Source organism: Camelina sativa, chromosome 20 (genome assembly GCF_000633955.1).
Source record: "Camelina sativa cultivar DH55 chromosome 20, Cs, whole genome shotgun sequence".
Taxonomy (NCBI): domain Eukaryota; kingdom Viridiplantae; phylum Streptophyta; class Magnoliopsida; order Brassicales; family Brassicaceae; genus Camelina; species Camelina sativa.
The window spans coordinates 8,683,293-8,708,634 of NC_025704.1; the positions used below are offsets into that span (position 1 = coordinate 8,683,293).

Genomic DNA, 25,342 nt, shown 5'->3' on the forward strand with positions numbered 1-25,342 from the left:
TATATATTTTAATGTAATGTTAAATTAGATTAAAAAAAAAATAAAGGGTGCTAAGTCGATTGTGGATATTTTTATCTATGAGCTTGACTAGTCTCTTCTCTGTAGCAGGTTAGTCTCCATGCCGACGAGCGTTCCTCTCTAACCAAATGGAATGTATCGTGTTCTGAAATGCGTAGTCTTGTCGAGATCGTCGCCACCCAGCAGTGCCATGATATCATGCCAGTCTATGGTGTATTTGGTTAGTAACATCTTCTTCACTAGGGTCTCCCAAATTCGCTGTGAGAAAGTACATTGAAAAAAGAGATGTGCAACAGTTTCCATCAGATGGCTGCAAAAAACACAACCGGTGTTCGCCCATGTATTCCATCTCTGCATTTTGTCTCCTGTGCTTAGCCTGCCTTTAACTAGGAGCCAAGTAATAAAAGCATACTTCGGAGTAGCGTAAGGGAACCAAATCACTTTGTGGCTCTCAAAAGTAGGATGAGGAATGCGTATAAGGGACCAGGTGTCCTTTGTGATAAACTTCTTGCGGTAACCAGCTTCTCGCCCTTTCCAGAGTGCTTCATCTTGCTCTTCCCCATTTCGACTAACCTTGCGTGTAAGAATCTCCTCCTTAATCTGATTCAACAAAGCTTATCGATGTCTCCTCTGCTTGTGCATTGCCATAACCTCTTCGACTGTACTTGAAAGTGGGATCCCAAGAACAATAGGGCCTCTGTCTCCTAGTTTGTCATGAAGACATCCTAGTTGACACCAGTTATCAAACCAAAAGGAGGTGGACTCCCCATTATGAACCTGAACACGATAGAACTGCTTTGCTATGATTCGATATTTTAGGAGTTTCCTCCATATCCAGGAACCCACCGTTGTGTTGGCTTGCTCTGCCCAGAAAGAACCATTCCGAATGAGATGCCGCTGAACCCGGTTCACCCATAATGAACCTTTAGCAGAATGGAGTCGCCAGATCAACTTAAGGATACATACTTTGTTTGCTTCTTCTATTGAACGTAAGCCTAAGCCGCCTTCATTCTTTGGCAGACAAACATCTGACCAAGCAGTCTTTGCTTTTTTAGGATTTAAAGAAGGGACATCCCACAAAAAAGCAGAACAAAGTTTGTCTATTTCTCGAACACAAGCCTTTGGAAGTCTGAAAGCAGAGATCCAAAAATTGGTGATGCTGAATATAACCGACTGTAACAGCTGAAGCCTCCATGCAAATGAGAGCGTCCAAGCTGTCCAAGTGCTTATCTGAGATCAAATCTTTTCCAACAGCGGAAGATAATCTGCAACGGACATTCTTTTAGTTAACAGAAGAAGGCCTAGATATCGAACAGGGAGTGTTCCATATTCAAAGGGAAACAGGTTGACTATCTCCTCTTTATGTTCCGGGGAAACACCAGCCATATAAAGAGTGGATTTCTCAAGACTAATATGCAGGCCGGAGTGTTTCGCAAAGTCAGTAAACACCTCCAGAGCTCCCTCAATAGATTGCTTTTTACCATCTACAAAAACCATTAAATCGTCAGCGAAGCACAAGTGCGTGAGGTTCATTGACTGACAGTTAGGATGAAAACCAAACTTCTTTTGCTGTGCAGCCTTATCCAATGTGCGTGAGAGGACATTCATGCAGATCACAAACAAATAAGGGCTCAAAGAACAACCTTGTCGAAGCCCCCTTTTGCTACCAAAGTAGCCTGCTAGCTCACCATTGACCTGTACGGAGAAAGAAGTAGATGTAATACAGGTTTGGATCCAGTGAATATAGGCGTCTGGAAACTCTAGTGCACACAGTGTGTTAAGGAAAAAACCCCACTGCACTAAATCAAAAGCTTTCGATATATCTATTTTCATAGCGCATCTTGGGGATACAGGATCCTTATGGTAGTCTTTGACAAGTTCTGTTGCTAGGAGAAGGTTTTCCATTAACAATCTGTCCTTGATGAAAGCAGACTTGTTTGAGGAGATAAACTTGGGCAGAATGATCTTCAACCTGTTATCAAGAATCTTGGAAATGATTTTATATAGCACATTGCAGCAGGATATAGGTCGATAATCTTTCTTTGTTCTAGCCTCCTTCTTTTAACCCCTTTTGGCAAGAAACCAGTCCGGAAAAAGGATTGGATAGCAACAGCACAATCCTCACCCACCACTGACCAGGACGCTTTAAAGAACTCGACATTGAAGCCATCAGGGCCTGGGTATTTGTTTGTAGGCATAGCAAACAGCACTCTTCGTATCTCCTCCTTGGAAACCTCTCTGGTAAGTAGGTTTTTGTCATGCTCATCACACTTATAATCAAGAACGTCAGCCAGTTCCTCCAGTGACCAGTCAACATAGTCCGCAGGGGAATATGTGAGAAAGGTATTGAAATATCTCTCAGCTTCGACCTTAATGTGATCATGTGTATCAACCACTCTCCCATCGTCACATTGAATCTCCTTAATATTATTCTTCATCTCTCGAAGCTTTGCTGAGGCATGGAAAGCTTTATTGTTCTGATCCCCGACCTTGAGCCAATGTAGTTTTGTCTTTTGCTGCAGAAAACACTCTTCTATATCAGCTAACTTCCTCCATTTGGCATATGCCGTTGCTTCTACACTAATCAGTTGAGAAGACGGGAAAGCCATTGTCTGCGCCTGAGCTTCACATAAAGCTTTATAGGCTGCTTTTGTTCGAGCAGTAATATTGCTCACCATTTGCTTCCCAAGGCCTCGAATGTAAGGTTTCAGTCCTTTGAGAGACTTTGAGAATCTATGCAAGGCAGAGGTAGAGTGAAAGAGTGGAGGAGAGCGTTGCCATAAGTCGACAAGTTGTGTCTGGTAGTCCGGATGTAAAGCAACTTCATTGATAAACTTAAAGGGTTTCTGCACTCGCTGAATTTCTGCAGTGATGTAAAAACGATATCTCAAGTGGTCTGAGCAACCTCCTGGCTCAAACACCGAGTGAGATTGACCAAACTGCTGAATCCATTTTTGGTTCACTAACACTCGATCCAACTTCTTACATATTACACCATCATGTCGTTTATTACACCATGTATAGCGTGGACCCTGGTAACTCATATCGACAAATTCACAGGTTCTCACAACTTCCTGGAAATCTCGCATCCCTGCTGGTATAAATGGTGACGAGTCATACAGAGAATGATCATCAGTATCTAATGTTTCGTTAAAATCCCCTCAAATAAGCCAAGCCTTATGTCGATATAGAGGCGAGGCATTATGATCTCTCAGATCACTCCAGAGTTCCTTACGCTTATGAACCAAGCTTTGAATATAAACAAAGCAAAACAGATCATTTAGTCATTGTGTCTGTCTGCATGTAATAGTGGGAACTTGATTTTGATGATAAATTTCAAAGCGACCAAGATATCGAATATGGTTCAAAAGATGAGAATTGTCCAATTAGATTTCATGTCTGTGTTCAAAACTCAAGCAGTATAATTTCTCAACTTGGCTTAGACATTTCTTGTTCAACCGTAGTTTATTTGGCTCTGATTTGACTAACTCATACAAATCGATGTCTTCTTCATTAGAGAACGTCCAAAATCTATGTATGCGTCTTTTAAAAAGAAACAACTGTATTTATTTGCTAATGTGCATTATTTGAATTATTGAAATCATCAAGTGCCTCTTAATGTGGAGAATACAAAGCAGACTTGTATATATTGATTCTTGAAAATTAAAAATAAGGATTTACATTTTCGATAGCCAGACTACCTAAACCGAGAAGCCTCAGCTTCTGTTGCTAGTGGTGTTATAGAGCTTGAATGCAGACTCGGTAGCACTGATTAAATTAAATATTTCTCCTCTTCTAAACAGAGATCATTTTGATACAATAAAACTCACAATCAATCAACCAAACCAATTCAATGCACCAACGATAACTGTAACCAACACCAATTCAATGTTCATAAAACACAGAATCGATCATGTTAACTCTCAAGATGAGAGCTAAGCTCAGAGAAACTTTTTAGAGATTTTTTAGATTTTTTACAAATTTCAGATTCTTAGCATGATCCCACAAATGAACTCGTCTGCTCTTTATACTTCAGTTTCGTCACTCTCAACAACACAAACGAAGACCACGTCATTTGCTCCTTTTCCTCCAATCAAATCTTCTTAAACCACCATGTCAGCTTCACTCTCCTTTTCCTATATCAAATCTCCCCTCTTTGCAAAACCTTGACCTCAAGGTTCATGTAAACTTCCTTGTACAACACATAGAATAACTCTCATGATGCCACCTCCACAATCTTAAGAATCCATTTGATTGAAACCATTATAGCAGCTCTGCTTGGAATATGACTTCTTAAAGTCTCTTGTGATTCAAATCTGATTCCAGGGTCAAAGGTTTGGCTCTGTGTAACCACAAGCATTCGTTCTACTTTGACAATTTCCATTTGAACCAGTTGATCCACACGCTGATACAACACTGTAACTATCTTAGCCGTGCTTCCAAGCTTGTAAGCAACCAATACCCTGCTGCATAAGATCATCCTCCACTTGTCACTTCGTTCCCAGAGTTTAAATCGCCATTTGTGCTTGATTTGGAACCTCTCAGCACCGGCCAGAAACTGTAGTATTAGAAATGCATCATAGTCCTTATGCCTTCCCAACTTGTCCACAATGTTCACAAACTGCTCAAACTCATTTTGTAGGAAATAACGCACACCACTCTCGGTGGAAAGGATACACCAATCATGTATGGGCGCTAGCCATCTTCTCCAATCTCCTCTGTACACGAGCTGCTCGTTTGCTTTAGGGACATTTGGAGCCTCTTTTCTCACAATCACATGCCCAGTCCATGATGTGAAACACCCTGTAATTGAATCAAAAGAACTCAGAAACAGTCCCTTCTTGCGTGATGCTTTGTACTTGAACCACCACCACTTGGGAAACGTTCTCTTTTTGTTTCGCATCACTTCTTGAATGAACACGCTGGTTTGCAACAACTGCTCATTCACCATGATAATCTGATCATACACAGGTTCTCCATGACAATGATCAAGCCTCATGTTAATGCCAAGATCTGAGATATAAAAAACTTGATTGTATTCTTGCTTGATGTCCTCTTTCTCAGATCTGACTTTAAACCTCCAACACTTAAAACCATTGTCCCTCTTCATCTTCTGCTGTACCACTAGAGAACATTGATCAAATAAGTGAGATGCTCCAGGCTTAGCCGCCCCACATGTTGGTTGTTCATAGCAGTCAGCTCTTTCCAAGAGATTACATGTGATATTTTTTCTTGCAGAACAAATATCCTCCGGAAATGTCAGTTCTAAAACACCCTTTGTAACAGCAGTCCTTCTTCTGATGCAGCTTTTAAACACCTCTCCAATGTGATCATGTAGCTTTCCCTCATGAGACTCATATTCAACCAATTGTTAAATCGTTTGTGCTACTTCTTTTTTTTGGAGAAACAACCGTGCTGTTCTGCTCCTTATTGAGTTTAAAGCAACATTTGAAACCTTTTGGAGCTTCATGAACTTTTCCAACAACAAATAGGCTCAAAAGTTTTCTGACATCAATTCCACCAAGCAACTTCCTCTTCCTTTTTGTTCACAGCCTATCAATCTTATGGGCACACAAACTTGAGAAGGAGAACACCTTATTGTATAGTCTCCACCGTTTCTCATTCTCTTTTTTTATATTTAAACCTCCACGACTTCAAGCCTTTTCTCTTTTTCTTCACTTTCAGTCTTTCTTTAACCTGAGACCTTTTACCAAACAGTTGGCGTGCAACCTGATTGTTTGTGACACTTGTTGATTTCTAAAGCAACACATCCCTTGTTTTGGCATATGAAGCTTGTAGTATCATTTCTTGATGATTAAACAAGTCAGCACAACCAACAACAGATTGGGAATCCTCACAAACAACCGTCGATGCATTGTGAAATTGAAGGCTAGGTTCCAATGTAGAAATCGATACCGGAAATGGTGGAATTAGTTCTTCCTCTGAGATCGCTACTAGAGACATGTGTTCAATCGATTTTGTCTCCAGCTCAGAGTCAATATCCACAATCGAAACAATGTCGTGAAGCAACTTTTGTTGTGGAGTCACTTGAACCTCTAGGAACTGTGAAGCAATAACAGAATCTTAAAACGATTCTTTCTCAACATTAACCTCAATGTTCACCAATTCTTCACTATCCCCTTCGCCGTTGTGTAATCGAAGCATTTTGAGCATCGCAACAAAATACATCTCCTTCTCTGCATGTTGTTTCTCGAGTTTATCGTAAAGCCTGTCTAAGCGCAACACCAACGTCTTTTCATGATCCATAGCTTCGTTCACCTTCGTCTCAGCTAGCGTTTCCTCCATAGATTCCGAGGATGACACAGCTCTGATACCTTTGATACAGTAAAACTCACAATCATTCAACCAAACCAATTCAATGCACCAACGAACCGTAACTGTAACCAACACCAATTCAATGTTCATAAAACACAGAATCGATCATGTTAACTCTCAAGATGAGAGCTAAGCTCAGAGAAACTTTTTAGAGATTTTTTAGTTTTTTTACAAATTTCAGATTCTTAGCATGATCCCACACATGAACTCGTCTGCTTCTTCATACTTCAGTTTCGTCACTCTCAACAACACAAACGAAGACCACGTCATTTGATCCTTTTTCTCCAATCAAATCTTTTTAAACCATCACGTCAGCTTCACTCTCCTTTTCCTATATCGCATTTGAAGCGTCTTCAAAAAGATTTCTTAGAGCATGATTACTGGAGGTTTACTTAGAGATATTCTTAATTAAAAATTTAAAAATAATAATAAAAAAAAAGAAAAAAACTGAGGAACGCTGTTTCCCGTAGAAACGAAGAATCGTTACTCAAAACAAGTGACAGCATTTAATTAATTAATTTTTATTTTTAGATTTATTATTTAAATATATAATAATATTAAAAAATCATTAAAATATATTTTTTGGAGCAACGATCGATCATTCGTGGGATAATGATGCTCTTACATGCTCGACATAAGTTGCAGCAATCATGCCACATAACCTGCTATGGTAGTTTTTTTTATCCAAGCAAAATGGTTTTGTTGTAAATGGTTTAGTTTTCTAATTATAAAAAAAGAATTTTTTTTGTAAAATTCAGAAAAATGAACTACAAAGGAAATTGAAAAAAAAAATCAAGCAACAAAAGAGAAGATTGAGCAAAATTAAAACGGTAAAGCGAAGAAAATGTAAATACGAAAAAATGGAAAACGTTATTATGTAAATTAGCAATTTACTTAAAAATCACAACTCTATAAATAGGTGTGTTTAATAAGTGAAAAAAAGAGGTTTGAGCTATACACTACTACTGCGTAATCGAATTCAATTAGTAAGTTTTAACTAAAGCTCCTCCACCGAGTATAAGCACTGGCAAAGACGATGTCCGCCGCGGTAGAGCAATCGCGTAAGGAGGCGTCTCCGTCGTGTGGGTTATGGTCTTTGCCAGATGAGATTGCTATAGATTGCTTTGCCCGCGTGTCAAGAGTAGACCATGCGGCCTTATCTATGGCCTCAAAGAGCTACCGCTCACTGGTGGTTTCGCCTGAGTTGTACGAGACACTGAAGAAACAGAGATTCCAAAGTTTTCTGTGTGTCCCTTATGACTTGATTTACAAAAACATATATACTCGAGAGAGCAGATCCATACGAATCATATCTATACATACAAGGAAAGCTATATTAACTTTGCTGATCTTACGGGATTGACATATTGACCAAACAGCTTCACGGCCAAGTCACCTATAACCATGACGAAACCAACTGCAATTAGAGTAAACCGATAGCTAACCTGAAACCAATCTCCAACACTCCCCCTCAAGTTGGAGCATACAAGTTTCGTATGCCTAACTTGATCCGAAACGATGCGAAGCTGTCTCGACCAAGGGGTTTTGTAAAGATATCCGCAAGCTGAAATTCAGTGCCAACGTGACGAAGAACAAGATTACGACGAACAAGCTCATCACGAACAAAATGGCAGTCAATCTCTATATGTTTAGTGCGTTCATGGAATACGGGATTTGTTGCGATGTGTATGGCCGGTTTACTGTCACAACACACCACCATTGGCTGATCATGTCGAACTCCCAGAGTAAGCAACAACTGTTTGAGCCATAAAAGTTCTGATGTAAGAAATGACATTGCCCGATACTCCGCTTCTGCAGAGGACTTGCTCACGGTTTCTTGCTTTCGAGTTTTCCATGAAATTGGTGAATCACCAAGCTGAACTATATAACCAGTAACAGACCTTCGAGATATGGGACAAGTCGCATAGTCAGAGTCACACCACCCAGTGATCTGAAAATCACCTGTTCGACGCAGCAAAATACCTTGGCCGGGATCAGACTTTAAATAACGAACGATTCGAAGCGCAGCCTCCCAATGATCTTCACGTGGCTGTTGCATAAACCTGGCCAGCATATGAACAGAGAATGCGAGGTCTGGCCGTGTTACTGCCAAGTAGATCAAACGCCCAATCAACCGTCGATACTGTTGGGGCTGAGGAAGAAGAGGTGATTCAGACAACATGAGCTCATGAGTTTGTTCTAGTGGAAAAGTCGCTGGTTTTGCTCCCATCATACCAGTTTCAGAGATGATATCTAACGCATATTTGCGCTGACATATGTATATGCCTGCCGAGTTCCTTGCAACCTCTATCCCCAAAAAATATTTTAGAGGTCCCAAATCCTTCATGTGAAAACATGATGCCAAATAATCTTTAAAATCTTGGTTTGCCTTTGGTGAACTCCCCGAAATTATCAGGTCATCAACATAAATCAGTATATTGATCCGAACAGCTCCCCTGGTCAAAGTGAACAAAGAATAGTCGGACAAGGATTGTTTAAATCCATAATTCTTCAATGATGTTGTCAACTTCTCAAACCAGCATCGTGGAGCCTGTTTTAAACCATACAAGGCTTTGCGTAGACGACATACCTTGTTGGGATGAGAAGCAGCAAAGCCAGGGGGTAGCTTCATGTAGACTTCTTCGCGAAGATCTCCATGTAAAAATGCATTGTGGACATCCATCTGATGGATTTCCCAGTTTCGTTTTGATGCAACGTCGAGAAACATTCGCACCGTTCCCATCTTAGCCACAGGGGCAAAGGTTTCACCATAGTCTTCACCCTCTTTTTGTTTGTTGCCAAGTGCAACAAGTCGTGCCTTATACCTCTCAACGGATCCATCAGAGTGATATTTAACTTTGTAGACCCATTGACAGCCGATTGCTCGTTTTCCTGGAGGTAAATCTTCTATCGTCCATGTACCATTTTCCTCTTGAGCATCAATTTCGGTTGTCATTGCGTTATTCCAACGGTCATCAGCAACAGCCTCTTTATACGATCTTGGTTCAACGGCTTTTGCAACCGCAGCCATATACGCAACATGAGATTTAGAAAAACGCTTTTTAGAATCCTGTTTCGAAATTGGGTACCGTACCTTGGTGGAGAAAGAATTCGGTGATTCACAAGCAGCAGAATTAACAACATAATCTTTTAAGTGGACAGGAGCTTCTCTCTTTCGCTTACTTTGACGGGGAGGAGGTTGTGCTATCGGACCACCAACCGTCGCTTTCGAACGTTTATTCCGACGAGAACTTGGCCGGTTAACTGGAGCTGCAACTGTAGAGGTTGAAGCTGTCAAATCGGAATCTAGTCTTAATTCCGGTGGCGAGGCTGAGCCAGAGGGAGTGAGCACCGGCGAGGTTTCTGCTTCCGTCGTAGCCGCAGGAGAGTCATTGGAAGATGAAGACGTGGTCTCAAATTCACGTGGACCTTGACTTTCTTCATTTGGGCCTGAATATTGTAACGGGCCTTGAGGGACATTAAGATGTTCTTCTTGTAATGGGCCACTAGAAATTGAAGCCCACAACTTTGGTGTATCTTCTTCATCAACGTGAGAGACCTCCATTGTCGAGCTTGGAGAAAATGGAAATTCAGATTCGGAGAAGACCACATCTCGTGAGACAAAAAATTCTTGTGATTCTAAATCAAACAATCTCCAACCTTTTTGACCATTTGGATAACCAACGAACAAACACCGTCGACTTCGTGACTCGAATTTGTCGCCGTGACGTTTTTGATTGTGAGCATAACACAAGCTCCCAAAAACTTTTAAATGTCCATACTGAGGAGGCTTCTTATGAAGACGTTCATACGGAGTTTTGTTGTTCAAAATAGAGCTGGGAGTTCGATTAATCAAGTAAGCCGCTGTTAAAACACATTCGCCCCAAAACTTTAAAGGCAGTTGCGCTTGAAACCGTAAAGCCCTCGCAATATTGAGAATGTGTCTGTGTTTTCTTTCAACCCTGCCATTCTGCTCAGGCGTAGAAACACACGAACGTTCATGAAGAATACCGTGTTCTTGGAAAAACTTTGTTAAACACATGAACTCTGAACCGTTATCACTGCGTATTGTTTGAACTTGCACCCCAAATTGACGCTCTGTTAAAGCTAAGAAATTTTTTAAATGACCAGAAGCCTCACGTTTTTCAGCCAACAAATATAACCAAACTCCTCTAGAATAATCATCTACTATTGTCAGAAAATATTTGGCCCCAGAATGAGAAGTTGTGCGGTAAGGTCCCCATAAATCACAGTGGATTAACTCAAAAATACGAGATGTCTTATTCATACTCAATGGAAATGAAGTTCGAGTTTGCTTTGCGCGGAGACATATATCACACGCTTGATTTAAACTTGAAGAAGAAACAGAAACAGAAATTGCAGGAAGTAAACCGACTACTCTCGCAGAAGGATGACCCATCCTTTTATGCCACAGCTCATACTCCTTCTCCTCTTTCGTAGTGACTGATGCTGCGATCTCCATACTACGAAAGTAAAAAGTTCCTCCTGCTCTAATACCCGTCCCAATCACAGTCTTCAAAGTGCGGTCCTGAACCACAAGAAAGTGATCAGTCATTTGCAAAACACAACGGTTTTCATCCATCAATTGTCCAATTGAAAGCAAATCAGATTGAAACTCCTCAACATAGAAGACTGAATTCATAACCAAATCTGAACTAAGTCTAACTGTCCCTTCTTTCACAGAAACCCTTTCTCTACCATCAGCCAAAATAATTAAAACCGGAGGCATATCTCTTACATTTGTAAGAATATCAAACTTTCCTGTCAAATGATGAGAGGCGCCTGTATCCATAATCCAAGAGGGAACGTTGGACTTACCGGTTAACTTTTCGGTGGGCTCGTCCTTGCCAGCATTGAGGACTCTTTTGATGGTACGCCATTGATCCTCAGTTAAAGTGAGACCCTCACGATCACGATCAGTCACCACATGGTTGGCGTGTTCTGTTACGTCAAGGTTCGGAACACAAACACGGTTAGCATATGCTGCAGACCCGCGTCCTCGACCTCCATTGGAGCTTGCTCCACCACGGCCACGTCCTGGTACAGAACGACTGCGAGGAGTGCCATTCGGGTTCGTGGCAGGAGTGCCATTCGGGTTCGTGGGAAAATTCCCATTCAGGTTCGTCTGAGTCTGTCCGTCCGTCATTGTCGTGAAAAAAAAACGATAAGAAAAACCTTTAATTTCACAAAAATGATTCAAGCTCTGATACCATGAAGAAACAGAGATTCCAAAGTTTTCTATTCTGTCCCTTATGACTTGATTTACAAAAACATATATACTCGAGAGAGCAGATCCATACGAATCATATCTATACATACAAGGAAAGCTATATTAACTTTGCTGATCTTACGGGATTGACATATTGACCAAACAGCTTCACGGCCAAGTCACCTATAACCATGACGAAACCAACTGCAATTAGAGTAAACCGATAGCTAACCTGAAACCAATCTCCAACAGACACGATCCCGTATGGGTTGCACGGAGGAGTGCGTGTATGTATTCATTGACTCTCCAATTGAGCCAAACCCGCGCTGGTTCATCCTCTCTGTAAATAAGAATCGGAATCGGCTGATCCCGATCCCGTCGTTCCCAACTCCGCGATCAGCGACCTTGGTTTCCCTCGGGTGTGGGATCTATGTAATTGGCGGATTGATAGACTGCATGGAAACCGCGCTTGTCTCGTACTTGGATTGTCGGACTCACACGTGGAGCTACCTCCCTTCCATGAATGCTGCTCGCGCTGGCGCCCGTGCTGGCGTCTTAGACGGCAAGATATACGTGTTTGGAGGCTGCGTGGAGGATCCCTCAATCTGGGCAGAGGTGTTCGACCCAAAGTTGCAAACTTGGACTAGAGATGTTATCCCGGAGGACCTGATGAAAGCGACAGAGCTTAGAAAGGTGGTGCAGGGGCAGGAGACTGTTACTGTGTCCTGCAACTTTCCGAGGGTACAAGGTTTGTGGAATGATTTTAATTATTGTGCAACAGATAGATTGTTATACTGTATGCATGCCGACGGGTCTATAATGTGGTGTGACCCTCTGAGCGGGGTAAGGCAAGGGGCCATGGTTTGGAGGCATGTGTATGGTTTAAATGCTCTGAAACCNAATAATCGGAATCGGCTGATCCCGATCCCGTCGTTCCCAACTCCGCGATCAGCGACCTTGGTTTCCCTGGGGTGTGGGATCTATGTAATTGGCGGATTTAAAAAATGCTTGAAAACCGCGCTTGTCTCGTACCTGGATTGTCGGACTCACACGTGGAGCTACCTCCCTTCCATGAGTGTTGCTCGCGCTGAGGCCCGTGCTGGCGTCTTAGACGGCAAGATATACGTGTTTGGAGGCTGCGTGGAGGATCCCTCAATCTGGGCAGAGGTATTCGACCCAAAGTTGCAAACTTGGAGTAGAGTTGTTATCCCGGAGGACCTGATGAAAGCGACAGAGGTTAGCAAGGTGGTGCAGGGGGAGGAGACTATTACTGTGTCCTGCAACTTTCCGAGGGACAAGGTTTGTGGAATGATTTTAATTTTTGTGCAACAGATAGATTGTTATACTGTACTTATGCCGACGGGTCTATAATGTGGTGTGACCCTCTGAGCGGGGTAAGGCAAGGGGCCATGGTTTGGAGGCATGTGTATGGTTTAAATGCTCTGAAACCCTTTTTATCCATTTATTCCGATCCCGATTCCAGTTTGATCTCTTTCCATGGGGACTTGGCGGATGTGTGGCAGTGCTATTTGCTCAATCATGGTCACAAAGACGGCCTCCTTGGCTTCATGCCGGACAACAAACTCCTCACCTCTTCTCGTGGCAACATTCTCGTCTTCTGGGACGTGCTCGTTGGGGATGCTGATCCCAAGACACTGGAGATTTGGTGTGCTGAGATTTCGATGCAGATGTGGGAAGGCTACATGTGGGGGAACGTCCTCTGGTCCGAGGCTGTCTTCTCCACTGACCCCCGCTTTGGATTCCAGGTTTCCTACTCTGTTTCGCACTCTGTTTCTGTCCATGTTTGAATTAGCCTCCTTATATCTGGCTCCCCTGTTGGGTTTTCTTTTTGCTTTTGAATATTATCTGCTTTTTTTTCATTGCACCACAGTCCCCTATTATGTTTTCATTAGCAGTTTTCTCAGGGTTAATATATTTCTGCCATTGACATCATTTATTCGCAGGTACCTACTATTAATAATTAAAGGCGCATTCCAATGCCTGAATCAGTTTATACCTTGACTTAAGATAGAAAGATAATCACAACTGTTATACTTAGGTTTGTTTAGTGGCTCCTTCTCCTGTAGAAGATTGCAAACTTTTTTATTCAAGCCTACGTTATTACCTGTAATGAAGATTGGCTTTTTAAGTGCTCTCATTTTGAGATACTCATCTCTGCAGATTCCAGTTCAGGGTGGCCTACCATTGCGGGAGTCTCTAACCAAGGAGGTAAAAACAAAGTCTGGTCAGGAGCACGAATTCCGTTTTCTGAGGATGACCGCAGGTGATATTTGTTTATTCTGTGTGTCTTCAACATTGATAGTGTCTCTCTAGTGACAATTTTAAGTACGCTTGGGTGTCTAATTTTGTGAACTTTTGAGAAGTCCAGAGTTTTCAAAGTCATACTGTACTTACAATCAAGACTCTCACTGGAAATATAAGGTTCTTGGTCTCCTCTATCTGAGACTTTAATTTATTATTTTAAAGAAGGATTGGGTTTGTTTTTAGGGGGGACTGACCTCAGGTAACTAACTAACTCCGGAGGATACAGGGAAGGAAAAGTAGAAATTTCTTCAAGTGGTTTTAGACTTTTAGTTTCGTGATATTTTCAGAAGTCTCAGATTTTATTGAATTTATAACTTGGCATAGGACCTATTTGAACTGCTCTGTGTTTTCCCCCATCCACACAAATACTGTCTTTTTTTTTAATGGGTAGCATTTTTCCCAATAGGGAGTGAGACCATATGTGATGGGGCAGATCTTGGTTTTCTATATAATGGCCCTGAGAAAAGTTTTTTTGGTTGTTTTCAATCGTATGAGACTGCTTGCCTTAGTGATTGCGTGAACACCGATTTCCTCACGGGTCACAGGTGGATAAGGATAAGAAGAAGACGAAGGGATAGAAGAATCAGTAAGAGACATATCGAATCGATGAGATTAAGAAGAATTAGAGAAGAAGAAAGGAAGAGATAAATGTGTCGGTTTTAGTTTTTTTTTTTGGTAAATAACATTTATCTTTTGTACTTTTTTGGTGTCTTATACTAAGCATTGTCATTTTTTCTTTTTTAAATAACCACCAATTTGGTTTCTCTATTATAATCTTCATTTCGTAATAATTTGGAAGTTTATAATAAATTGTGTGATAACAATTGACAAAATTTTCCAGCAAATTTATGAAAAGGATGAATGTTTCATACTTTATCTAAGAATTTACTCCATATTTTAAACTATGTATATAAATTAAAGTTAAAATTAGTGATAAATTAATAAAAATTAAAATTCATATAAATCAATATATTTTTTTGGTCCCAATTTTTTTTTATGGTTCTGCGTAAGAATCGGTAAATTAATAACTCTATAGATGAACTTTATACAATATACACTTTTTAAAAAATGATGAATATGTTTTATACTTACCAAAAGTGAGAGATGCTCTAGTGGAAAAAGGAGTCCGATGGTCAGTTGGTTCGGGTTTCAACATTTCGGTTTGGCGTGACCCGTGGATCCTGGATCAGCATCCTCGACCTGCAAACGGTAGGGGACGGCAACTTCATCCAAATTTAATGGTAAATCATATGAATAATCCACAGACTAAAGAATGGCATTTCCCTATACTACAAGAATATATGGATCCGGAGGATATTCAAACTATTCTTAGTTTGCCTATTAGCAAATCTTATAGACCAGATCGATTGGTGTGGCATTATACACAATCTGGTCGGTATTCGGTTAAATCAGGGTATAAGGTAGCCCAAGATATGAAGGCTGAAATTGATTATGGTCCCAATTTTAATGCCCTGAAGGCTAAGGCTTGGGACCTCCCGTACCACCTAAAATCAAACACTTCTTTCGGCAGATCGCATCGGGTTCTCTTCCGGTGAAGGTGCGATTAGCCTCCCGGGGAGTTAATTGTGACACGGCATGCAAGAGATGTGATCTGGAGGAAGAGTCGATTAATCATACCTTATTTGAGTGCCCTTATTCTCGTCGGTTTTGGGATAGAATTTTTGTTGGACCTAATACAGACAAGTTCCCATTTGGTTCAATCTATTCAAATTTAGATTTTATATATGGCAAAGGTTTAGCCCATATGGCTTTAGGCACTACTCATCGCTCGATTCCGTGGCTGGTCTGGTTCTTATGGAAGGACAGGAATAATAAAGTTTTCCAAGGGTTACAATCGGAGCCAACAGATATCATTAATGAGGCTTTACGTGATCAATTGTAGTGGGAGGAAGCCCAGGTAGCCGTAAGGGCGGACTCCGTTTTAACGGAGTCTTTGATTACGCCGGTGATATCAATTTATTGTCAGGTTGATGGCTCGTGGAAAGCCACAGAACCACATTCAGGGTTAGGATGGTGGTGTGGTGATGGTGAAAATCAGACCTTGGTAATGGGTGCCAGATGTCAACGTCGCAGTGCATCCCCGCTTCATTCAGAGCTAGAAGCATTATTATGGGCGATGGAGTGTATCCGTTCCAGAGGGATTGATTGCCGGAGATTCGAGACGGATTCTGGAGAGTTATTAGCGATGGTGCCAGCTCCGGAGGAGTGGCCAGTTTTCTCAACGCTTCTTGAGGAGTTTCAGGTGCTTAGTGCCTCTTTGCCTCCTTTTACCCTGATTAAGATCCCAAGGACGTCCAATGTGAAAGCTGATTGCTTAGCTCGTTCTTCTAGAGTGCTATTATCAGAAACATCTTTTGTAAACAATTTTCCTCCAGCTTGGGCAACCAATCGAGGAGTTTTATTTTAATTTAATGTGAGGTTGAAAAAAAAAATATTATATACACATATTTTTAGTCAATTAATTAAAGTTAATAAAAGTAAACAATTAGTATAATTCATATAAAAAAAGTTAACTTACTTTTATTTTCATTGCACGCAGAAACTATATATACTAAAGTTTTAGATTATTTATATATGAAAGTAACAAAAATAGAAAGCCAAATTATATTGTACTGATATTATTGAAAAACTACAATATAATTAAAATACTACTATTTCTACAGTGAAAAAAAAAACACTTCTCGACTATTTAAATATTTAAAGAACTGTATGATATCGTTCCTATATTATAAGAAATACACGGTATACACCTAAAACATAAAAAATTGGACACTAGATAATATATAGATGCAAAATACTGCACATTTACAAAATACAAAAATTAATTACATGTATATAGTTAATCTACCAAACAAAATACATTTTGCATTTTTTTTAAATAAATTTAGCCCCGCGATGTACCGCAGATGAATCTATATATACATTTTTGAAGTACATTTTGGGTTCTAACCTTTTATTTATACTTATATACAAAGTTAATCCCTAAAAGATTTCTAAAAATAGCATTACTTCAGATTTTGTTTCCTAATCATTTTACATTCTATTACAACTAAAAAAATTACTGCAAAATAAATATGGAAACAGAAACTATGATATATTTAACCACATCTTCTATTGTGTTTTGAAGATATTCTATATCTTAATCCTTTGCAAACAAAAAAAACAACAATTTGATTGCCATTTGTTTTCCAAAACCTGTGAGCATTGATTCTTAACTAAGAAGAACTTTGATTCACATTTATTTAAATACTAGATTTTAACCCGCAGTACAACGCGGGACAATTCTTTAACTAAAATTTTTAAATTTTATTTATTTATTATTTTTTTCTCTTTTTGTGTTTATATTGTATACCACACAAGATGATTTGTTTTTTACAGTCGTAATTAAATCAACTTTATTTACTATTTTTAGATTTAACCCGTTAATACGTATACAATAAAATATTAGTCTAGACCTCTATGGCCTAAACATAGGCCCCTTTAATTTACTCCCAATTGTTTGAAAAGATATACAAATGGATCAAAGCAAAATCCTGGGGTGTACCAAACACCGAAAAGCTTGGTAAGTGCAAAAGGATAGTATATATACAATAATAAATATAAAGAGGATACCTAGAAAGGTGAGCAGCTCATCGTGAGCTAAACTCAGAATTGGTTTCTTTCTCAACATGCATTTGTGACATAAGTACATAACTACATGGAGTCCAAAACAAAAAATTAGTGTGATATGAAATAAATCAAACAAAAATATTTTGATTATCCACTAACCGGAAGGTTGCATGTTCACGTGAAACCAAATCTTTTTATTTTCAAATAAATGAATTTTAAATCATCTAAGATAAGAAAAGAAGGGTATTAGAGATGAAATAAAGAAAACATAAACATTTTGTACCAATAAATTAATAAAGGAATAAGTGTGCACCTGTTTATCGCCAAAACCAAATCAAGTGTCTCAACCGGGAAGGTTACTTCAAGTGTATGAATTGATGCATTTTCGTATTGCTATTGAGACGTTATTTATATAGTTCGTTGAAGATGGTAAAATTAGATGTGATACGAGATCGAGAATATATTGATAAGCAAGCAAAAAATCTAAAAATATATATGACAATTTTGAATTAATGCAAAAGGTTTATGATTAAGGCAACAAATATTTCATTAAGTTGTTATAGTAATTAATTTCTATACTATATCGAGTTAATGTATAATACGAATAGGAAATGTAGATTTGATTTCAGTTTTTTTTTTAATTAGTTTCCATTGGCTATATTGTCTAGAGTTTGTTAGTTTCTGTTTGCTATAGTTGAATGATTGCAGAAATAATATTTATTAGGTGTGTAAATATCACACTAAGGACTAAAGTTGTATATAAAAAAAAAATCATAACTATAAGGGCAGAACCCAAAATGTACTTCAAAAATGTCCCGCAGAATAATATTCAGTTTCTTAAGGAGATATATACAGAAATAAATGTATTTCTTGCTTACAAAGTTATATATTTGCTAAAATTTAATTTTCTTAATTTGGGTTATCGTGTTTATGAACGTTATCTTCGTCATAAGTATAATTGAGAATGTAATCTTTTGTTTCGCAGTCCCTCGATTTACATTCAACTATCATAAAGATGTATTAAAATAAGTTTTGAGCATTTATTCTCGATCTCTTAAATGATGGTGTCATGTTGTATATGACAATAAGCGTAAATAAATTTGATCGATTAATATAGTTCCATTAATTGAGTTAAGTAGAAACGTTATTTTAGGAAAATCTATAGGGATTAATTAAGTAGAAATGTTATTTTAGGAAAATCTGTAGGGGTTAATGTTCCAAAATAACAAATTAAATAAGATAAATTTCAAGAACATAAACCAAAATGTATTTCAAAAATGTTAATATAGATTATAATTAATATATATAAACTTAATAAAATTTTAAAATATTACGTATATGTAAAATTAAAAAGTTTAAAATACTATCTGAAATGATTATATAGTAACTGAGTTATAAAAAGAACATGTTGGAATTAATATAATATCATTAAATTTGTGATAACACGGGTTAAATTCTTATTTTATTACTTGTAAACTATTAAATATTATTTGATATATAAAATTAAGTTGATTTAACTAAGATTATGTAGAATAATTAAATCACTAAGAAAAATATGACTTAATCATAGCGTATAAATGACTTATTATGTATTTAGAATTAGATCCCTTATTTTTTTGTTATAATAATTAAAACTCAAAATAGAATCTCAAACACTTAAAAAAACAAACAAATGGTCATGAAGTATATTACGAATTAAAAATTTAATATAAATATTTAGCCGCACAAACGGTCGAGAAATTTAGTTATTTCTCTATTTGTAAAACATCCAATATTTAAATAATAACTACAATATAAAATATTAATAATAACAAAAATTATATGCACGCGATGTACTGCGAGTTAAAATCTTGCGAGTTAAAATCTAGTATAGAGGATTGAACTTTTAACCCTTCTGAAGAATTAATATGGGAGGGATCAAATTAAAAAATTTCAAAATTCCAAGAATTTTACAATCACTAAACGACGAGACCCCTTTTTATATCACTAAGTCGTTCGGCCCAATGAGTAAAGGCCCATTTGCAAACCGGAACTAAAAACTACAAATACGTCTCAGTTAGGTTTTATTTTTGGCGGCAACTCAATCCTTCGTCGTCGTCGTCGTCAGAGGATCTTCTTAGTTTTCTCTCGTTTGTCGATTTGCGTCAATCGTTTCGTAATCTGTTACCAAATCTCGAAATCGTTTGCTCTCTGCTTCTTCTCGACTCGACGTCACTGTTTCTAACCGGCTTTAGGTACGTACGGTGTTTCTTAATTAGTCAATCTCTCTCGAAAACCCTAATTAGTAAAACCCTAATTAGTAGTCTTACGCTCGCTCTTTATAATCCTATCGATCAAATTCATGTTCACCTCCGCGATAATATAACCCTATATCAGTAGTAGCCTTACGCTCGCCCTTTATGTTCTGATTTGAATGTTTCTCATAATTGTTGTATGCGTGCTTGTAGATAATGTCCGGCTCAACTTCTTCACTCGGGGCTCCTTGTGCCTATAGCAATCACGAGCTCGAGGAACTTCGCTCCAAACACGAGCACCTTGAAAGGTTGGAGCAATTGATTATGGAAGAGCTAAAGACAGAACAACGGACTCCGATGGAGAAATTGTTGCAAGGCCACCGTCTCCGGAGACTGACCGATTCTATCATACTTAAGACTCGGGAACTTGTAAGTTTTTCCTTCTTCTTCTCCATAATTTGTTTTTTTTTTTGGTTTTCGTTTTCTTGAGGTTTATACTTTATAGATTAGAAAGAACATGTGAGTTCTGGAAGCGGATACTTGTTTGAGTTGTGTTACTTACTAACCTAGAGGCCACTTTAGTCTTAGTTATGCTGCTTACTAAGCCTTGCTTCTTCTTCTTGTTTATTGTAAGGTTCAAACCGATGAAAAGGAGGATCTTGATGCAGTTTTATCTGCAATTTTGTCTCGACTGGAACAGGTTTGCTTCTTTTCCTTTTGCATCCTCTGTATCACCACCTGCTTTTACCTTTATATATAGTAGATGGACCCCTTTGTTTCTCAGTTTCATTTGAAGAATCTCTTATACAAAAGTCACTATCGGTATTTTAGTTCTGTTTACCAGCTGAATTCCGAGATTCTTGTTTGAGTTATGTTACTTACTAACCTAGAGGCCACTTTAGTCTTGACTCTAAAATCACTTGTAGTTCACATCAGTAGATGCCTTGGGAGAAGTTATTCTGCTTGGTTAACCTTGCTTCTTGTTTACTGTAAGGTTCAGTCCTATGACAAGAAGGATGGGGAGATTAAATATGCAATAGCTCCGCATGGTGACCCGACTGCAACGTTTACGAATTTGTCTGATGCATTTTTTTCTCGACTGGAAGAGGTTTGCTTTATAATAGATGGACCCTTCTTATTTTTCAATCAAGGCCAATCTTTGTTTCTCAGTTTCGTTTGACAAAATAATGAATGCCTTACAAAAGTCACTGTCTGGTTTTGAGTTCTATTTCCCTGCTGAATTCTGAGTCTTTGCTCTATTGATGGTGAAAATTTTCAAATACTTAACTATCTATCTTCATTCATAAACCTACAGCTACATGAATATCATAGAATTCATCCTTCTGAATGCCTTGCTGATGCTCATGAAGCACTCCTCAAGGATGAACCAGTAATTGGGTTCAGTGTAGAGGTGAGTTTCTGTTTTTTAATTGACAACATATCTTTTACGTATTAAGTCCCTTTGTTCAACATTGTTTTCTGTTGCGCAGGAATGCTCTGGTCGGTTCTTGGACTTGCATGATATGTATAACAAATACATCAGCTCTGATTTTGGGGAAAGAGTTGAATATTCTGCTTATCTTGATGTTTTTTCCCAACCAGATAAAATACCGCGTAAACTTAAGCTGTCGAGGTAAAATATTTCATTGAGTTTTCTTCTACCTAGAGATCTCCATTCGTTGTTTCTTCTACCTTCAGCTGAATGCTTTTCTCTCTCTCTCTCTCTGTCTTTTGGACTTGTTTCTATCCATGTAAGGCAATACGCAGAGTATATGGAAGCTCTGCTAGAGTATTTAATTTACTTTTTCCAAGGAACTGAGCCGCTGCAAGATTTGGACAGAATACTCCACAAGGTTTTTAGCTCCTCTCTTTCTTTATTGTTTTACTGTGTTCATGTATATTATAAGCGTGTTTACGGGTTCTTTACTACTTCTGCATAAAATTTGGGATTGTTTGTTTTTTTTTTGGGTACCTCTAGCAACTTGTTTCTATCAGAGCGATTATAACTAGATGATGCTTGTATTGAATATCCCAAAGTGCTGAGATGTTATGATAAGGCTTTGATCCATATTATGATTTGGCAATTACTTTTGTTGGTTTCTTGCAGGTTGAAACTGATTTTGAAGAGCAGTATGCAGAGGGGAAAGTGAAAGGCGGGGAGAACCACCATGACCAGGAACATGAGCCTAATCCATCTCATCCTGCTGTTGTGGATCTTGATTGCTATACCAGAGTTGAGGAACTGGTAGATGTGGAGCTTGAAAAGCTAACGAAGGTAATAATCATGCTTCATGTTCACATGCTTCTTGAAGCATATATATAGTCCCCTAATTTGTCTGTCCTTTTTATGTCATTCAGGCGTTGGTGGCATTGGGACTGAGCACTAGTGGTACTCAGCAGCAGTGTGCTGAGAGACTTTTCCTGACGAAGGTATCAATTTACACATGTTATGATCTCCTAGCAGCATATTTTGTTTCCAGTCTGAGTATGTTATGCTTAATGGATTCCATTTTTTGTTCAGCAAGCGCGACTGGAAAAGAAACATTCGCTAATGGAGGCCAAAATGAAGAAACTCTGCGATTTACTTGATGAGGTTTGTTATATTTACATTTTCTTTTCCCCTCCCCGAGCATGTCGGGTATTTACTTGTGCTTGAATTATCATGCGGTCACCTTATATATAGGCAATCGAGAGGACAAAACAAAACGTAGAAAAGAAGAGAAAGGCTTTGACATTTGAAGTGATGGAGGAAGAGGAAGCTCATACAGAGTCAGAAAGTGTAGCAATGGGTTGGGATGGGAAGCCAATACCATACTGGCTCTACAAACTCGGCCTTGGCCAGGTAATGTAGTTATTAGACTATTGATGTTAAATGATGAGAGAGAGAGAGAGAGTTTTGTGATACTGATATTAAACTTTTCTTGTAGGAATATAAATGTGAGATTTGTGGAAACTATAGCTATGGGGGAAAAAGGGCTTTTGAGAGACATTTTGAAGAATGGCGTCACGCACGCGGATTGCTTCGTTTGGGAATCAAAGGGAAGGTCAACAGAATCACTTTGGTTGAGGTATGTTATCTCAACATTTTTCTTAGTTTAAAAGCTATAGTTTGTGTGATTTGATTTGTGATTATTTTTTTTTGTTTCAGGAAGCAAAAGATCTGTGGAATACGTTACCAGAGAGTCAAAAAGTGCGGCTCCGGGCTGACGGGAATCTCAGACCACTTCCTCGTTTGAAGGATCAGGAAATCAAAGAGAGCAATCCACGTCAAGCTCCAACGGGTGTAGCAATTCCACCTCCAGATATCAAAACTATGGTAGAGAGAACTGCATTTTTCCTGGCAAGAGAAGGGTTGGAGACTGAGAGGAAGGTCACAGACAAATATGAGAATGAAGCAATATTCAGCTTTTTGAATAGCTCTGATCCTTATCACGCGTTTTACCAGCATAGGCTTACTGAGTACCGTGCTCAGAATCAAGATGGAGCTCAGGCTACTGGTTCAGATGCTACACCAACTACGAATCCAGGATATGGTGATTCACGGACCTTTCTTCCAGCAGAATTCATGGTTCCTCCTCCGCCCCTAGAATCTCACAAGTTTGCGTATAGACTTCCTGTAGGGATGACGCCTGAGGAGCTTGATATTATTAAGCTCACGGCGCAGTTTTTGGCGCGGTATGGGAACGTGTTTTGGGAGGGTTTCAAGAAAAGTGTGAGTATGGATCCTCAGTTTGAGTTTATTAGGAATCCAACTGATGGCAGGTTCACTCTTTTCAGTGGACTTGTTCAAGCGTACGGGGAAGTTTTATGTCCTCAAATCTTGAAAGAAAAGCTGAGAAAGAAGGCGGCCGCTGATATGGAGACCATTCTTGAGAACTGTTTCCATCGTGTTCAATGGGATCGTTCCAGAAGGAGCATTGGGAGAAGAAACGGAAGGAGCATGGGGAGAAAGAAAGTGGCAAGCGAGAGGAGAAGGATACGGATCCAGGATTTGCACATTTTTTAGTGATGAAGCAATTTGCTCTTCGTCCACCAAAATCATTAGAGCCAAAGAGACAAACGTGTGACGAGTCAGCCCTTGTTCCGGAAGACGAGTTTCTTGCTCAACATCCGGTAATGTTTTCTCCGGACTCTTTTACTTACCTGTCATTTCTTTTTCCTTTCTTCTGAGTTGGTGTATCTAAGCAGTTAGTTATAACATTTTCAGGGTTGGGGTAGAGTCAGGATTTCTGCTCCCCACGCCTTAGATGCATACATGGAGGTCATGGTGCCGTCGTTATTGGAAAACGTGGCACGTTTGAAAGAGAAAATAGCTGTGATCCTCAGAATTCCAGCAAGCAAACAGACGTTGAGTGGGAAAGCTGGCGTTTTAAAGGACGATATGTCACTTGCATATTACAATGTGGGAGCACAAGAAGTCTTAACTTTGTGTTGGGAATTGTGAATTAACGCTTGCTGGTGGATGAAGCTTTTATAAACTTGGTGGCCAAATATACGAAACGATTATTACTGATTTTAAAATTTTGTTTTGGCTCTGTAAATCTTTAAAATTAGAAACCTTTGATATGTGGAAAAAATCTTTCCCTTCTTCGAAGGAACTCTCTCTTCTCTCTCCTCTTCTTCTTCTGGTTTCAAAAAACAAAATCGGTGGTTCCTTCCTCTCCGGCGGCCACCACGGCGCTGTGAGGGGAATTAGTTAGTTTAATTGCTTTTTGTTGTTAGGTTTTTCTTTGGGATCCGATGAACTAGGCTAAACGGTGGTGTTGAGATTAGGGTTCCGAGTGTGGTGGTGCGATTTCAGATCTGCATCCGGCGAAGGTTCTTCACGGTGATCCAAACTTTGCGACGACTTCATCCTTTGATGAAGGAGTTGTGAAGGCGTTTTCGTTGGCCTCAATCTCTCTGTTTGTCTCTGCTTCTGTTGGCTTAGCTTATGTGGGGTTCTTTGCTTCTGTTTGTGGTTACTTGTGGGTTGTCTTAGTCTCAGTTGTTGGGTTGCAATTTGTGGTTCCTATTTCTTCGACTTTGTTGCCTCCTCTTGAGTTGCTGGTGTTTTGCGTTGGCGAAGGTTTCGATTGTGGGTTCATCATTCGGAAGGTAATTTTCTTCAAAGGCATCTACTACCCTTCTCTAAGTTCGTGTTGGGCTCAGGTTTGGTTTTCAAGACGATGCGGTGAGTTCGATCTCTATTCCTTCTCTTGCGTGGCGTTACCAGTTTTTGGTCTGTAGGTGGCCTTTGACTGGGCCGACGAATGTCCGTGTTAAGGAATGGGTATCCTCTTTGGCGTTTTCCCCAATCGGATTTCAAGGTCTTCCTTTGAACTTTCGCTTTCTCGATTCTTCTGGTTCTTTGAAGTGGCTGTGATGGGTTAGGTTATGTGCTCTTTCCTTGTTGCTTTGCCGTTTTCATTTCCGTCGTTGTTGTGGCTGTGTGAGCTCGATTTAGCTCCCTTCTCGGGCTTTCAGTTTTGGAGGCTTTCCTTTGATCGGTTCTGCTCGAGGCTTCTGTCTGTAGCTCCTCTCCGACATCTACCTGTTCTGTGGAATGTTTATCGGACGCTTTTGGATT

General features: G+C 39.3%; 4 protein-coding genes across 6 annotated transcripts; 3 read left to right on the forward strand and 1 right to left on the reverse strand.

The window, feature by feature from the left end:
* On the reverse strand, window positions 139-3,107 carry LOC104772322. The gene is made up of 7 exons (XM_010496953.1): window positions 2,071-3,107; window positions 1,870-1,990; window positions 1,560-1,713; window positions 1,271-1,502; window positions 670-1,147; window positions 340-618; window positions 139-276 (listed from the first exon to the last, which is right to left on the reverse strand). Exons 1-7 carry the CDS (start codon window positions 3,105-3,107, stop codon window positions 139-141), a joined length of 2,439 nt encoding a protein of 812 aa, XP_010495255.1.
* LOC104772323 (F-box/kelch-repeat protein At5g49000-like) lies at window positions 11,849-12,955 on the forward strand. The gene has a single exon (XM_019241827.1). The coding sequence runs from the start codon at window positions 11,849-11,851 to the stop codon at window positions 12,953-12,955; it is 1,107 nt and encodes a 368-aa protein (XP_019097372.1).
* Window positions 12,492-14,697, forward strand: LOC104770084 (putative F-box/kelch-repeat protein At3g24610). Of its 3 annotated transcripts, none has more exons than XM_010494434.2 (3): window positions 12,492-13,350; window positions 13,766-13,868; window positions 14,405-14,697. In XM_010494434.2, exons 1-3 carry the CDS (start codon window positions 12,955-12,957, stop codon window positions 14,416-14,418), a joined length of 513 nt encoding a protein of 170 aa, XP_010492736.1. In that variant the 5' UTR covers window positions 12,492-12,954; the 3' UTR covers window positions 14,419-14,697. The 3 variants fall into 3 exon arrangements, with proteins under 3 accessions (XP_010492736.1, XP_010492738.1, XP_010492734.1); XM_010494436.2 differs by having other exon boundaries at window positions 14,455-14,697; XM_010494432.2 differs by having other exon boundaries at window positions 13,766-14,697.
* On the forward strand, window positions 19,625-24,361 carry LOC104770085 (splicing factor SF3a60 homolog). The gene is made up of 14 exons (XM_019241669.1): window positions 19,625-19,773; window positions 19,987-20,202; window positions 20,408-20,473; window positions 20,774-20,881; window positions 21,089-21,184; window positions 21,264-21,406; window positions 21,530-21,626; window positions 21,881-22,048; window positions 22,132-22,203; window positions 22,295-22,366; window positions 22,457-22,615; window positions 22,701-22,841; window positions 22,922-23,886; window positions 23,981-24,361. Exons 2-13 carry the CDS (start codon window positions 19,990-19,992, stop codon window positions 23,777-23,779), a joined length of 2,193 nt encoding a protein of 730 aa, XP_019097214.1. The 5' UTR covers window positions 19,625-19,773; window positions 19,987-19,989; the 3' UTR covers window positions 23,780-23,886; window positions 23,981-24,361.